This window comes from Nomascus leucogenys, chromosome 4 (genome assembly GCF_006542625.1).
Source record: "Nomascus leucogenys isolate Asia chromosome 4, Asia_NLE_v1, whole genome shotgun sequence".
Classification (NCBI taxonomy): domain Eukaryota; kingdom Metazoa; phylum Chordata; class Mammalia; order Primates; family Hylobatidae; genus Nomascus; species Nomascus leucogenys.
The window spans coordinates 71,750,797-71,768,046 of NC_044384.1; the positions used below are offsets into that span (position 1 = coordinate 71,750,797).

Consider the following 17,250-nt stretch of genomic DNA (forward strand, 5'->3'; position numbering starts at 1 on the left):
CACAATTCGTCTACCACGGTTAAAGAGAACTACTGTCTCATCAATAGAAAGTTTATTAAAACTTTGATTAATATAAACCTAAAACTTGAAACAGTTGATTAACAATAAAGACTTTGGTTTATCTGTGTTTTCTAAATGTTAACATATGAATACATTTAGAAGTTTTCGGCTGGGCGTGGTGGTCATGCCTGTAATCTCAGCTCTTTGGGAGGCTGAGGCAGGTGGATCACTTGAGGTCAGGAGTTTGAGACCAGCCTAGCCAATGTGGTGAAACCCCATCTCTAATAAAAATATAAAAAAATTAGCTGGGCATGGTGGCAGGCACCTGTAATCCCAGTTACTCGGGAGGCTGAGACAGGAGAACCGCTTGAACCTGGGAGGTCGAGTTTGCAGTGAGCAGAGATTGGGCCATTGTACTACAGCCTGGGTGGCAGAGCGAGACTCTGTCCCAAAAAAAAAAAATATATATATATATATATATAAAAGAATTTCAAAACTTCTAAATATATATATATATATATAAAAGGAATTATATATTTAAAAAGGAACACAAGGCATTCCCACATTTAATACCTTTGCTCTTCCCTTATACTTAAAAACATAAATTTTAGATTGAAGAGGAAGAGAGGAATATGCTTATTTCCATACCCTTGTCTAAGATCATTCACTCTGTTCCATAAATCTTTGAGATTTCTACCACCACTGACTTAAGAACTATGACTCATCCAGATTTAAACCAGTAGCTAGTGACAAAAGTCAAAGGTAGCTGGAATCCAGATCTCACATTTCTCTTTCCGGCAATTTATTGCTTGCTTCCTGTTCTAACTGATGAAAATGGCCTGTCTTTGATTAAGAAGAGCGTGCCTAGCAAATCATCTCAAGATGTGGATTTGGGGCATTACCACTTTATCTTCAAAAAGAGGACCACAAAGAAGGTTATAGAGGCTGCAAATTTATCTGATCATGCCTTGCGGTGTAGTCTTACCTCATAAGGTAATGAAAGAGGACTAGAAAAGGAGTTAAAAGTAGGCCTGTGGGGGTGCAGGAAGGTAGTTCCTGGCAGCTGCAGATTGGTGCCACCCAACCAAACTCTCTGTGAAGGGACTATGATCTGTGTAGCCATGGTCACGAGGTTCCTGGGCCCTTGAGTGTCATGACTGAGAAACTGAGTTCTTCATTTATTTGATTTTAATATAACTTAAATTTAAATAGCCACATGTGGGAGTGGCTACCGAATTGGAGCTCTATCTAGATATCTGAGCTAGATGCTTTTAAAATGTAAATCACTGTTCTTATAGGTTAGTATGAATTTATCTAAATATTTGAGTGTCTACTGAGTGTTAGAAACTGGTGATATAAAGTAAATTCAGCATGGTTCCTCCTCTCAGGGAACATGTACTCTGGTGGGACAGAGAAATAAGTGAATAATTACGTGACAGGGTGTTAAAGTGTTCCAGTGAAACAGAGGGATGAGTGGGTTATGATAGAATCACAGAGAAGGGGTCCTGGCAGGCTAATGGTATCCGGGAGACTTCTTAAGACAAAGCGAGGCCATGCTGACTCTGACAAGGACGTGAGGGGCAGACCGCAGACACAGCTAAGCACCAAGCTGAGCACTGATGGGCTGTGCAGGAAGAGTGAACAGCTGTGTGTGTGGCTGAGGCATAAACCAGAGACAGGGAAGGTGTGACATTAGACCAGAGGTGTCTGCAGGTGTGTGAGCAGGGGATGCAAATTTTATTCTGTAAGTGCCAGGGAGCCTTCCGAAGGTTTTAAGCAGGAGTTACAAAGAGCAGTGAGTGCAAGATGGAATTTGGGGAGCCAAGAAGAAAAGTCAGATAGACTGAAGAGACAGTGAGAAAGAGAGACCAACTGACGTTAGTTAATATGAATATTTCTTATTGTTATTAGTGTTTGAAAAACCTTTAGTAGCAAAATTATTATTGGTATTGCTTGGAATGGGGTGGAGACCGATGAGAGGAGAATTAAAGAATAATTCCTCAGATTCTACCTTGGATGGAGCCAGCAACTAGGATAGCAAGCAGCAGATGAGAAGCTAGGGGGTATGTGTGCATGCACGCAGGTGTGTGTATGAGCACGTGTGTAGCTAGGGTGTGAAGCTGGGGTGTGTATGTGTGTGTGTAGCTAGGGTGTGTGCACACACGCATGTGTAGCTAGGGGAGGTGTGTATGAAGCTAGAATGTGTGTGTGCGCATGTGTGCGTGTAGCTAGGGTGTGTGTGTGAAGCTAGGGTGTGTATGTGTGTGTGTAGCTAGAGTGTGTGTGTGTGTGCATGCGTATGTAGCTAGGGTAGGTATGTGTGTTTGATTTGGCAAGTGGGTGAGGGAGAAGGGAGGGAAGAAGAGAATTTCATTTTACCTAAGTTGATTTTGAGGAAGGGCAGTGGAGACCCAGCAGGCAATGACATATACAATACTGACATCGCAGATGGGGGCTTGAGATGGATGTGGGAAGCATTAGCATATAGGTGGATGTTGACATCAGGAAGGATACGAGATCTTTCCCCCTCCACAAAGAGCAGTAGGTGGATGATGAAATCTGGAGAATACTATTAGAATTTTCTTTTTTGGAGTTTTGTCTGTTGGTATTACTATTACAAAAAGAACAATCCTAAGTATGAGTGTGTGTATATGTGTGTGTGGATTTTAGAAGGAGAAGAATCTATGCAAAATGTTTTCCTTAACTTTATTTTTTTGTTCCCCAAACAAACGGGAAGATATTAAGGTAATATAAGTTGGAAAACTGTTGACTTGTTTTAACCCTACTTATAATTTAAGACTACGTGTGTGTGTGTGTGTGTGTGTGTGTGTGTGTGTATTTTTGTTCTTTTTCTTTTCTTTTTTTTTTTTGAGACAGTCTCACTCTGTTGCCCAGGCTGGAATGCAGTGGTGCAATCACAGCTCACTGCAGACTCAAACTCCTGGGCTCAAGGAATCCTCCTGCCTTAGCCTTCCAACTAGCTGGGACCAGAGGTATGCGCTACTGCATGTGGCTAATTTTTTAATTTTTTTGTAGAGACAGGGTCTTGCTATGTTGCCCAGGCTGGTCTCAAACTCCTGGACTCAGAGATACTCCTGCCTTGGCCTACCAAAGTGCTGGGATTATAGACGTGAGCTAACATGCCCGACAAAAATTTTAGTGTTCTATAAATTACAGCCACTATATTGGTCTTTACTAATAGAAAGTAATCTACTATTTAATTTCCTGCAAACCAAATTAATTTTAATCCTAGCTTTATTGGTTGAAAAATGGGAAGAGATTAAGCATCAACTGAAGCAAGATAATCAGTAAACTGGGTCAGAGAGCATTAAGCACCCTTATCTTGGAGTCAAGCTGGGTGAACTGGGGCCTCACCTCAGACTCAGAGCTGTCCAGTTCGGCCAGAGTTGGGGCTTTGAGGAGCTTCTTCCGCTGTGCAGGCACCTGCTGTGCAGTACTTAACCCATTTTCTTTTGTTTGTGATGTCAAACCTCCGTTCACCATAGATGACTCCACAAGATTCTTTGTAGATTCAGGGGTAGTCACATCTGGTAAAAAAGCAAAAGCTTACCTTTTCTTGAGCCAAGAAAGGTTATCTGTGTTGGAAGCATATCAGGTAACAGAGCATTTCATACAAAAATACAGAGGCTTGATTCAGTAACACCTTGCCTATGTATAGAAAACTTTTTCTGGTTGGATATTAACTGTCAAATTCAATTAAAGGAAACTTTAAAATGAATAATTACATATTCATACTTGTAGATTAGAATTTAGACTTAAAAGGAATCCTACAGATAACTGACTCCAACTTGTTTATTTTCCAGATGAAGAAACTGGGGCTGAGAGAAGCTAGTTTACTTCACAGCCTCTAAGGATCCAGTGATGTATGGATGAAGAGAGGACACACACAAAGCCTTACCAGACACATGGCTGTAAGATCTGAAAAAGTTTTGGTTTAAAAATAAAAATGGCTAATAATCTATATTCATATAAACATATTTAATGTGAACACAAAAAGTCTGGGATACATTTCCTCTGATAAGTCTGATTTATACTATTAAGAGCTCAAATTTGGATGAGATGTCAATACAACAAATGACAGACAACGAAGCAGTCCATAGTGTGGTGTGATGGGGATGGTTTGGGTCTCTACTGCTATCTCATCTCCTTTCGTCTGTAAAATGAGGATACTAACAGACGTGGGCTTGTTGTGAGCATTAAACAGGTTAATAATTGCATATAAAATTCTGTGCCTAGTACAGGCAGTGAACAATAAATGTTAGCAATTATTCATACTGATTTTGATCTCTATTGGTGAATAAATAAACTAAGGCTCAGATGGATTCGGCCACAGTGGCACCATGGTGTCATGCCACAGCTGATCCATGAGTCTTTGTCAGTACTGACTCTGATGGCCTGCTTTTTGGTACCATAGCCTGGAATCCTCCAGGGCAAATGGAACTACTTTTCTTCAGTATTTCAAATGAAGAGTTAAAAATGGGCTAAATTTAGTAACTATAAAATTGGTGTATTTAGAAGTGAAAAAGAGCAGTTACCGCATGATGTAATTTATAGACCAGCACACTCGACTGCTCTTTGCATGTGGACAGTCTGTGAGGCTGCCATACATGGGGCAAAGGGCATGCTAAGTACTAAAGTGAAAAAGACTGACTGATGCTCTTTTAGAGGGGAAAGCACTGTAACTGAGGTTACTATAAAACACAAGAATGTGGCCTGGCATGGTGGCTCATGCCTGTAATCCCAGCACTTTGGGAGGCCGAGCCAGGAGGATCAATTGAGGTCAGGAGTTTGAGACCAGCCTGACCAACATGGTGAGACCCCGTCTCCACTAAAAATACAAAAATTAGCCAGGCGTGGTGGTGGACGCCTGTAATCCCAGCTACTTGAGAGGCTGAGGCAGGAGAATCAAAGCGAGACTGTGTCTCAAAAAAAAGAACAACCTCCCCCCCCCACCCAAGAATGTGCTGTTTTTAGTAGGATGTTTCCCCCCCAGCAAGTAATATTTACACACCTTAAGTATGAGAGGTAGAGTTCCAGGAAACATTTGGTATATAAGTGTGTTCTAGTGCAGCTTTCCCTGACATTATTTATAAAAACCATGTAAATTATTTCTTATTACAAATGATATATATCCTATTTAATATTTATAATTTCTGCTCATTTTTGAAGGGTCTGAACAAGCTAGAAATAACGGAAGGAAAAGAAAAAGAAAAAAGGGAAAGAGAAGGGAGGAGGAAAGGAAAGAAGGAAGAACAGCTGTCCATTAATTATCTTTTTACATAAAATTTTTAATTGAGAACTTGACAACACATGCATTTCTTTTATTGTTACCTTCCCAGGCATTAAATAGCTAGAACAAATAAATAATTGGTGATGGTGGTGGGGAGTGCTGAAAGGGACAAAAGGAAAAAAGCAGCAAGTTTTTATACAAATTATAAAGGTAAAAATCTTAAAATAAATCTTTCAATAACGAGATAAGAGAAATAGAATTGTTGATATTTTGTAGGAATCTTCTAAAAGGAGATATAATGAGAAATAGAATTGTTGACATTTTGTGGGAATTTTCTAGGAGAAAGCACAAGTATTTCAAACGCACACACCTTCCACCTTTTCTAGCCACGTTCTCACAGAGGCTCCCACCATTGACCTGGCAGCAGGTCACTTTCTAATTACTATAATTGGAGTTATCATAATAAGAGAAACACAACCAGCTTCTCATGCTGGCCCCACATTTCCAATCGACAAAGCCAGAGTTTCCCTAAGAATAGCACTGTATGCATACCACTGTACAGAGGAACACTCAAATAGTTTTGGCGGTTATTTATTATTTGAGACAGTCTCGCTTTGTCACTAGGCTGGGGTGCAGTGGCACGATCTCAGCTCACTGTAACCTCTGCCTCCTGGGTTCAAGCGATTCTCCTGCCTTAGCCTCCTGAGTAGCCGGGACTACAGGCACGTGCCACCATGCCCAGCTAATTTTTTTGTATTTTTGGTAGAGTCGGGGTTTCACCATGTTGGCCAGGATGGTCTTGATCTCCTGACCTTGTGATCCGCCTGCCTCAGCCTCCCAAAGCGCTGGGATTACAGGCATGAGACACCGCACCAGGCCCATATTTTTTTAATGTGCTGCAAAATTAAATAAATAAATACTCTATTTTTTTGCTGCAGAAAAAAATACTGTATTTTAAGACCCATGATTTTATTGCTTAAGAAATGTTTAAAGTTGTTTATGGCAGATTAAAAATTTTTAATAGTACCAGGGCACTTAAGGCTGGCAGAAAATCATAAAGACGGCATATGAACTGAATTTTAGGGAACACTGTCAAATGACCGTGGCTGCCTTGAGTTCAGTTCATTCTCAATGCAGGGGATTTGAGAAATTGTCCAATAGCTCTCTAATTGCCTGAACCCTGTGCTATGAGATTGATAATTTTTATTTTAGCTAATTGACTGAGACTACTGAAAGAAAACATCTGTACTAAATTCAAAGCTTTGAGAAAAACTGAATTAATAAAAAACGGGTTATATAACAGCCAGGTTTCAAGATGATCTAAATACTTGAGTGATTTTATCTCACACCACAGACTGGCAAAAGACTTAATTGATTTTTTTTTTTTTTTTTTTTTGTGACAGGGTCTCATTCTGTTGCCCAGGTTGGAGTGCAGTGGCACAATTATGGCTCACTGCAGCCTTGACCTCTCTGGCTCAGGCAATCCTCCCACCTCAGCCTCCCAAGTAGGTGGGACTACAGGTGTGCACCACCACGCCTAGCTAATTTTTTTGTATTTTTTTTTTTGTGTGTGTAGAGACAGGGTTTTGCCATGTTGCCCAGGCTGGTCTTATTTTAAACTCCTGGGCTTAAGCAAACTGCCCACCTTAGTCTCCCAAAGTGCTGAGATTATAGGCGTGAGCCACTGTGCCCAGAAAACATATTTTTAAGAAGTTTGATTACTTATAGTTTTCTGTTTAAATGAATAAATTATCATTTTTCCTTTAAAGTATCAAATGAGAAAAGCAAAACCCTTGGATAGGCTTTGTATTTCTTGTACCTAACATGGCATTTCTTAAAAAAAAACTGGTGATATTTATATGTAAGCAAAATATTTAAGAGGTGAAATATGGCTTTAGAAATCACATACCTTAGGTTTAGAACCTAAAATGCATACCCATGATATTAAATACATGTGTCTGCTGCCTTATTTAGTGTGAGGAAATGTGACTGGCATATCAATTATATATTTAATATCTGTATAGGAAAAATAAGTTATACTTACCATAAGTGATGTTGAATAGATTAAGATTTTCACTAAGAGTTAATATTTCTAAGATATACTTAAGCAGCAGAATATACTTCATTATCTTGTACTTAAGTTCAGAGTTATCATCTACACTATATGTTTACAATGTTTCTCACTAGTTTGTTCATTTTCTAACTCAGAAAATGCACTCCAATCTTTGCATTTAAGTTAGAAGAATGAATCGATCTTTTCTATTTATAATTTGGGAAATTTTAATTAATAGTTAAAATGCAACAATGAAAAACATAAAGGCAGCACAAAAAATCAAGAATGAAGCATTAGACAATCACAAAGTACACGAAGACATGAAATAAATTATAGCAAATGATAAGCAGTGAAACCAAATAAAAATTCTCCGCTACCCTTTTACACTAAGAAATTTAAGTACCAAGAGTTTTCTTTCCAAACAGAACCCATCGTGTAGGCTGCAAGAACACAGAACACACAACATACCTATAGATGAGGTGTGTGAGCATGCATACTGTCAAGATCAGCAATGTGTGCCTAATTTAGATTAGCCAATGGTCAATGAGTTTAGGCAGCCAACCACTCACTTTCTTATTACGGTCCAACTAATGGAAGCATCTCTTGTAGATACTAAAAAAAAGGTAGAGTATCTGTAATGTATATTGCCAACTTTTGGGGATTAGTAGTGACATATATATTACTATGTTTCTGCATTTATTTTCCAGACCAAATTTTTTACAAGGTCACTCTGCAAATGGCTGAAAAAATAAAAATTCCAAAAGAATAAAGAAAATAGAAAAAGCTCTTCAGTGGTCAGTCAAAAATAGTAAGTGAGTGATTGTAAAATATTACAGTCATTCCTGAGACCTACACAAGTAAGCAGAAGATTTAAAAACAGTTGGAAACTAGCTTTGTAGCTGGAAGATACTCAATAAATATTCATATACAGAATATACTAGAACTCTTTAAATATGAATTTGTATCTCAGGTATGCCAACAATTCTTTGTATCTTAAGAGGCATTCTATGGCATTTAAAAGAAAATTCCAAGAGAAGATATTTGTGCCAACATCTCATCTCATTTTATATTTAAAACAGTAGCTTCCAAAATTAAAAACTCTAACTTGCAAAATATTTTATTGGGATTAAGTTGGTTTTGAAAATTCACCTGGCTGGGTGAGGTGGCTTATGCCTGTATTCCTAGCACTTTGGGAGGCCAAGGTTGGTGAATTGCTTGGGCCCGGGAGTTCGAGAGCAGCCTGGCCAACATGGTGAAACCCTGTCTCTATTTTCTAAAATAAATAAATAAATGAAAGAAAATTCACTCATATATATTTAAAGTTTTAATTTAAAAAGGGTTGATTTTATAGATCAAATTTAGTCATTTCACTATTAATCTCTGTTTAACAGAAGGGTCTAAACTTGTACTACAAATCTGAGGCACATATATATTACAACCAAAGCCATTACAATGCTCTTGTATTTTTATACTCTTTTTTTTTTTTTTGAGACTGAGTCTCGCTCTGTTGTCCAGGCTGGAGTTCAGTGGCACGATCTCGGCTCACTGCAACCTCCGCCTCCCGGCTTCAAGCAATTCTCCTGCCTCAGCCTCCCAAGTAGCTGGGACTACAGGCGTGTGCCACCACGCCTGGCTAATTTTTTTGTATTTTTAGTAGAGATGGGGTTTCACCGTGTTAGCCAGGATGGTCTCGATCTCCTGACCTCGTGATCCGCCCACCTTGGCCTCCCAAAGTGCTGGGATTACAGGCGTGGGCCACTGTGCCCGGCCTGTATTTTTATACTCTTAATCAGCATTCAAAGTCATTCATGACTAGGCTCTATCCACTGAGCACAAAGATACAAAAGACAGTTCTTGCCCATCAACTGAGGTGCTGTCATCTGAAGTAGATAACCATTTTAAGTTGTTACTTAAATAACTGAATACTTTAGAGAACAGGAAGTAGATGTGTCAGAATTTTGTTTCTACGAAGTTTTTTTCTATTCTCTTAGGGCAAAGGTCTGCTGTAGGCTTTAACCTCATTGCTCTAGAAGAGCCTGGGCAGTCACAGCCGCCATTAAGATGGGCACCATCTTCTAGAACCATGAGTATGGTGTGATGGTTCCTCCAAAATTGCTTAGGAGAAAACAGATTTACTGTAGTCTTGTATCTTTTTTACATATATTGTTTTCAAACGAGCAGAATGTTTTATTTTACTGACCACAGCTTAGAAGAAGCCTTTCAATTTTCTTTTTTAACATGTTTGAACAAGCAGACGAATGAAATGTATTTCACAGAAACCACAAAACCCACGTCAGGGTAAAAGTGTTTTTGTTTTTTTTACCTGACAAGTCAAAACTGTAAGACATGCTAAGTGGCCGCATTGCTGAAAAAAAGAAAACAAACAATAAAAAGAAAATAATTCAGCTGTTAGGAATATACAGGGAGGACAAAAAAGGGAATGGATTAATGAAGACCCTTAGTGGCTACATGTCAGACTCTAAGGCAGAAGCTAGTGAATGAAAATCTGAAATACATTAAAACCATGCAAGAGTCTTAGTTTCAATTATATCACTAAGACTTCAAATGGAGTAACAATAAAAGGAAAAAGTAACTTTTTAAAAAACAAGTTAAAAATGAAAGCATGATAAAAATACAAACATTTTAAAGAATCACAGAATAGGATGTTTGACTTAAATATAGATTTTTTTAAAAAGCCATGTTTTAAAACATGATTTTAGGGAACATACAACTCTTTAAAATTTCAGAGTAAATTTATCCTTCAATAATTTATGTCAGGATGAAAATTTGGCTCTCAGAATAAAGGTGAAACAGTTCATAAAAAATTCTCAGTTCAGCTAGTTTAGCAGCATCACCACTATGTGTCAATAAACTATTGTAGGCCGTATAACATAGTAGTTGAAGGACAGTCCAGACTGCCTGAGTTTGAACCTCAGCTCTGCCACTAACTGGGAGTGTGACCCCAGGCAAGTTACTTAACCTCTCTGTGCTTTAGTTACTTCATCTGTAAAATGAGAATAATCCTATCTTATGGAATTGTTACAAAGATTAAATAACTTCATGTAAAAAAGGTGCTCAGAATAGTGCTTGACACACAGTAAAAACTGAATATGGTAGTCCTTCCTTATCATAGTTTCACTTTCCATGGTTTCAGTTACTCATGATCCAAAAATATCAAATGAAAAATCCCAGCAATAAACAATTCATAAGATTTATTTATTTTGAAATGGAGTCTCGCTCTGTTGCCAAGGCTGGAGGGCAGTGGTGTGATCTCAGCTCACCACAATCTCTGCCTCCCGGGTTCAAGCAATTCTTGCGCCTCAGCCTCTTGAGTAGCTGGGATTACAGGCGCCCACCACCATGCCCGACTAACTTTTGTATTTTTAGTAGAGACAGGGTTTTGCCATATTGGCCAGGCTGGTCTCGAACTCCTGATCTCAGGTGATCTACATGCCTCGGCCTCCCAAAATGTTGGGATTACAGGCATAAGCCACCATGCCCGGCCAATTCATAAGTTTTAAATTGCATGTTTCCTGAATATTACTTTTTCTATTTTATTATTAGTAATTGTTGTGAATCTCTTACTGAGCCTATTTTATAAAATAAACTTTTTCATAGGTATGCCTGTAAAGGAAAAAGCATGGTACATATAAAGTTTGGTACTATCCATCGTTTCAAGCATCCACTCGGGGTCTTGGAATATATCTCCCCCTCAGATAAAAGAAGACTACCGTAATTATCATTTATTTTCTTTTTTTTTTGAGACGGAGTCTCACCCTATTGCCAGGCTGGAGTGCAGTGGCTGCAGTGGTGCAATCTCGGCTCACTGCAACCTCTGCTTCCCAGGTTCAAGCAATTCTCCTGCTTCAGTCTCCTGAGTAGCTGGGATTACAGGTGCCTGCCACCAGGCCCAGCTAATTTTTGTACTTTTAGTAGAGACGGGGTTTCACCATGTTGGCCAGGATGGTCTTGAACTCCTGATCTTGTGACCCGCCCGCCTCGGCCTCCCAAAGTGCTGGGATTACAGGCATGAGCCACTGTGCCCGGCCTTTTTTTTTTTTTTTTTTTTTTTTAATTATACTTTAGGTTTTAGGGTACATGTGCACAATGTGCAGGTTTGTTACATATGTATCCATGTGCCATGTTGATTTCCTGCACCCATTAACTCGTCATTTAGCATTAGGTATATCTCCTAATGCTGTCCCTCCCCCCTCCCCCCACCCCACAACAGTCCCTGGAATGTGATATTCCCCTTCCTGTGTCCATGAGTTCTCATTGTTCAATTCCCACCTATGAGTGAGAACATGCAGTGTTTGGTTTTTTGTCCTTGCGATAGTTTACTGAGAATGATGTTTTCCAGTTTCATCCATGTCCCTACAAAGGACACGAACTCATCATTTTTTATGGCTGCATAGTATTCCATGGTGTATATGTGCCACATTTTCTTAATCCAGTCTATCGCTGTTGGACATTTGGGTTGGTTCCAACTCTTTGCTATTGTGAATAGTGCCGCAATAAACATACGTGTGCATGTGTCTTTATAGCAGCATGATTTATAGTCCTTTGGGTATATACCCAGTAATGGGATGGCTGGGTCAAATGGTATTTCCAGTTCTAGATCCCTGAGGAATCGCCACACTGACTTCCACAATGGTTGAACTAGTTTACAGTCCCACCAACAGTGTAAAAGTGTTCCTATTTCTCCACATCCTCTCCAGCACCTGTTGTTTCCTGCTTTTTTAATGATGGCCATTCTAACATTTCTTAAAAATGAAATTATTATTTCCTGTTGAAGCACTCTGCTTTTAAAATTTATGCATGTAATAACCACTAAATTGTATACTTTAAATGAGTGAATTTTATGGCATATAAATGCCATAAAGCTCAATAAAGCTGTTAAAAAGGTTATTGCAGAGATGTGATGATTTTAGGTATTCATGACAGCGAGGATTATCTATTTTCACTGCAGTCCAAAGCTCATACCAGTACCTTTGCATCAAAGAGAAAACATCTTTCCTGTGACACAGGCTCAGCCTTCCTAGGATTGTTCAGAAACCAGCACATCAGGCACTGAAGCACAGGACTTCAGATACCCATTGGCCAGTCTTCCCTTCCTCTCCAACAAAGCATAGTCTTCGTTTTCCATTCCAGAAACTACATCTACCAGGACTTCCCATATTCTCCAAAACTGCTGAAGCCAAAGCAATGCCTCACTGAATATCTTTTGTCATATCCTTTCTTCCATTCTTTTAAATCCTCTTCATATAAAGGGGGTAGAATAATTTGAGATGTTAATTATTTTTCCTTGTAATTTTTTTGTCACCCCATTTCACAAAGTTGGCCCCTTGGTGAAACTTTGTTGTCATCAAAGATAACCTTGCCCTCCTGACTTTTGATTTCTGGAAGCCTGAGGTCCTGGTGGGGATTATGCCCAGTGGGGAGGGCCTTTGTGGCTGGAGACGGACACACTGCAGAGCAGCAGTAGCTTTGGAAGTACAGGCATATCAGGCACAATGTCTCTCTAGTTGTTGTTTTCCAGGGAGACAGACTCTAGACTTCTAATACCCCAATTTAATGGAATGTAAATATGTCTCAGTGTGTATTTTAGCAGCTGGTTTTAAAGGAACAATTTTTATTTACAACCCAAAAGCTCAATATTAAAAAAAGATGACGTGAAGGAAAAGTACTGATTTACATCCCAAACACACATTAGCAAGATGTCAGAATCATATGTAGATGTTTCTAGATATACACACGTCAATAAAGGGGATATGCATGTTAGATGTGGCAAATCAACTATTATTTAACAATCATACTGTTTGAGGACTGGGAAATAATATTTTAAGTATTTTCATCCTAATATAGAAGTTAGGATGTATGTTTTAAACAGGCATTTTACTGTGTTTTAGTTATCTCATAGGAAATTGGTTAGGGATTTTGTGTTGATAAGAATAATCTTCCTTGGGTCAGGTGCAGTGGCTCACGCCTGTAATCCCAGCACTTTGGGGGGCCGAGACGGGTGGATTATGAGGTCAGGAGATCGAGACCATCCTGGCTAACAAGGTGAAACCCCGTCTCTACTAAAAAAAATACAAAAAATTAGCCGGGTGTGGTGGGAGGCGCCTGTAGTCCCAGCTACTCGGGAGGCTGAGGCAGGAGAATGGTGTCAACCCAGGAGGTGGAGATTGCAGTGAGCCAAGATCGCGCCACTGCACTCCAGCCTGGGAGACAGAGCGAGACTCCGTCTCAAAAAAAAAAAAAAAAAAAAAAAGAATAATCTTCCTCGAACTTATCTTGGAGAAGTTTTCTAGAAAAAAAAAAATCTTCCACTCACCATTCAAAAAACTGTACTTCTAAACTCCTATATTATCTACTCTAGATTTTCCTAATTATGTATAGCAAATAAAGTATTGCATATTATCAAAGCACTCTTCCATCTTCTCTAATATCTTCTTATTCTGCTCTTTTTTTCTCTAGCACATGAATATATCTTTTGAAATAAGGCTGACTACTGTGTTAAGAAGGGGATGCAATTATTTCTTGGGAGATGACATTTATATATTTTCCAATCTCTATACCAAAAAGAGGACAAAAATTGAGGATCATGTCAATTAAGATGTTTAGAAGAAAACAAATAATCAGAGACATGAACAAAGACTGATGTACAAAAATAGTAATTTCAGACTTACTAGGAAAAAATGGAAAAAGCTTGTGAATCAGGAAAATAGGTAAATAAAACCCAATTTAGCCATCTATTAGGAGATTACATCCTTATAAATCGTATTTGGAGTCATATTTAATGACATAGGAAGATGGTCATGCCAAATAAAACATTAGATGCAGAAAACAGAGTACTGTATATACACAGTTTTCATCCTCACTTTGTAATGCACAAGTAAATTCACAGTGGATGCCTCTGGCTGTTGTAATTATGGGTAACATTGTCATCTTTAAACATTCAGACATTTTTGCCATTGCTGCAGTGAGCTCCTACTTGCAATTACATGTAGGGGAAAAGTGATACAAATATTTAGGGCAACTTTTCTTCAAGTTAATTCTGCCAATATTATCAGAACTGAACTCCCCAAAGCAAAACTGTATAGTAAGAACCAATGTAGTTCTGTAGAAAAAATGACCAAAATCCCTTACTTTACAATTAGAGTTTAATATCAATTTGAACTCGGAATTCTAGAAGTAACACTCTCACAGAACAATATCTTTCTGTAACAGCTCAATTCTGGTGGTTGTGAAATACCAACTGTCAAGGTTAAAATAAAGACATACTTAACATAAAAATGATATTTAATTATTCTAAAGTAGGGTTCCCATTAGCAACTAAATATAATTTTAAAAAGTGAAACTGAAGAATATGTATGTGACAAAGGCTTTCTATGAGAGACTGAATCACTCATCAAAAAGCTCCCCAACAAAGAAAGGCTCAGGACCAGGTGGATTCACTGGTGAATTCTACCAAATATTGAAAGAAGAATTAATGCCAAGCCCTCTCAAGCTCTTTCAAAACACTGAAGATGAGAGAACACTTCTAATTTTGTTTTACGAGGCCAAAAACTCCAAAATTACAGGCTAAAATCCTTAATGAATATAGATTCAAAATTCTGAACAAAATACTAGCAAACTGAATCCATCAGCACAATAAAAGGATCATACATCATGACCAAGTGGGATTTATCCCTGGGATACAAGGACAGCTTAACACATGAAAATCAATTAACATGATACACCACCATAACAGAATAAAGAATAAAAATCACATGATCATTTCAAATGCAGAGAAAGCATGTGACAAAATTCAACACCTTTTCATAATAAAAACACTCAACAAATTAGGAATAGAAGGAAATTACCTCAACATAATAAGGCCACATATGGAAAGCTGACAGCTAACATCATACTCAATAGGGGAAAACTGAAAGCTTTTCCTCCAAAATCAGGAACAAGGCAAGGATGACCACTTCTATATTCAACACAGTACTGGTAGTTCTAGCCAGAGCAGTTAGGCAAAAAAAGAAATAAAAGGCATCCAATTGGAAAGAAAGTAATAAAAGTATCCCTGTTTGCAGATGACATGATCTTATAGATAGAAAACTCCATAAAAATTTTTTCAATACACTAACAACAAAAAGACAATCCCATTGACAACAGCACCAAAAAGAATAAAATATCTAGGAGTAAATTTAATTAAGGAGGTAAAAGATTTATATACAAAAACTGTAAGACAGAAACAAATGGAAGAATAATGTTCATGAATTGAAAGACTTACTGTTAACATGTGAATACTACCCAAAGCTATATACAGATCCAACAGAATCCCCATGAAAATCCCAATGGTATTTTTTACAGAAATAGAAGATAATCCTAAAATTCCTAGGGAACCACAAAAGACAATGAATAGCCAATCAATCTTGAGAAAGAATAACAAAGCCAGAGACATCACACCTTCTGATCTTACAATATATTATAAAGTTACAACAACAAAAACAGCATGGTACTGGCAAACAACAGTGGAACAGAACAAAGAGTCCAGAAATGAACCCACACATATACAGTCAACTGGTCTTTTTCTTTCTTTCTTTCTTTCCATGGAATCTTGGTGCCACCCAGGCTAGAGTGGAGTGGTGCAATCACAGCTCACTACAGCCTTGATCTCCTGGGCTCAAGTGATCCACTCTGAAGCTTTGTCACCAGAAAGTACATTTAATTATTTCAACCCATGAGAGTACTCTGTACAGCCCAGTGCTGTACTAGGGACACAACAACGAACAAGACAGACATGGGCCCTGTCATCACTAAGGTCACCCAACAGAAGGGTCAGGATTAAACAAGGAAAATCAATATGGAATGGTGGAAGAGTTCAAGACTGGAAGCAGGAGGACAGTCAGTGCTGCTGCGACAGATGACAGCTTCGGCTGGGACAGTGGCTGCTGGGCTGAGAAGAATAGAAGATTAAAAAGATCCAGAGGAAGTAAAATCAACAGGGGCTGGCCATCGAGTAAGAGTCAAAGATTATGTTAAGGTTTCTACACTGGGAAAACAAAATGCGATGGTTTGGGGAGAGACAGGATGAGTTCACTTGTGGACATGTTGGGTTTGTCTTGCTTGTAGGATATGAGAAGACAGCTGGACGTATGAGTATGCATTTTTAGAGATCTGCAATGTAGACTGTGAGCTGGAAGGTAGTCAGAAACAAAAACCATGGAAGAGGGTATGGTTGCTTAGGGAGAACAGAACCCAGGATAGAAATTTTGAAGTCCAAGAGTCTGAAAAAGGCAGAAGAAGAGATCAGAGGAGAAAACTAGCAGAGTGAGGGTCACAGAACTAGATCCTTTCCTGTTAAGGTACCACTACAGACTGTTTTCCTAAAGGCAGTTTCTCTGGATTCTTTGGGCATTTTTAGTCTTACAAACTGAAAGACAGTCGTATAAACAAAAATGTTTACAGACATCTTATAATATGGCCTTTCTATAAATCAAAATCAATATGTGCTTATAGTACACACTAAAAAATAAAAAATAATAACTATAAAGGAAGTTTAGAAATAAGTTAAGTGATATCAGGTAATAACATACTTTCATGACATAATACCGTATCTTTAAACCCATAATAAAGAAACATAAGGTAAAACTATATATCTATCATCTATATTTCTAAAATATAATACCTTATCTTTATATATGCAATACAATTTATAAAGTATTTTTACCATAATCCTATTTAATTCTTACATAAAACTCATAATGTAGGTTAAGAGGAATTTTTATCCCCCTTCTGCCAATGAAGAAAATGATGCTCAGAAAGGTAAAGAGACTTTCCTAAAACCTCAGCCTAGAGACTGGCAGAGCTCTTTCAATTATGGCACGATGTTCTCATATAGTTCAATATTAGATAGGCAGAAGGATTTCCCACCCTATAAATTTCAAGTAAGTGT

The 17,250-nt window shown here is 38.3% G+C and overlaps 1 protein-coding gene across 4 annotated transcripts in view; it reads right to left on the reverse strand.

Moving 5' to 3' along the window:
• SPIRE1 (spire type actin nucleation factor 1) overlaps positions 1 to 17,250 on the reverse strand; it is a 222,721-nt gene that overhangs the window by 30,021 nt on the left and 175,450 nt on the right. For 2 of the 4 annotated variants that reach the window (XM_030810795.1, XM_030810792.1), the window contains exons 9-10: positions 9,628 to 9,669; positions 3,376 to 3,548 (exon numbers count right to left, since the gene is read on the reverse strand). In XM_030810795.1, the coding sequence (XP_030666655.1) occupies positions 3,376 to 3,548; positions 9,628 to 9,669 (215 nt within the window). The remainder of the gene's footprint in view (positions 1 to 3,375; positions 3,549 to 9,627; positions 9,670 to 17,250) is intronic. The other 2 variants (XM_030810796.1, XM_030810794.1) reach the window with 1 other exon arrangement.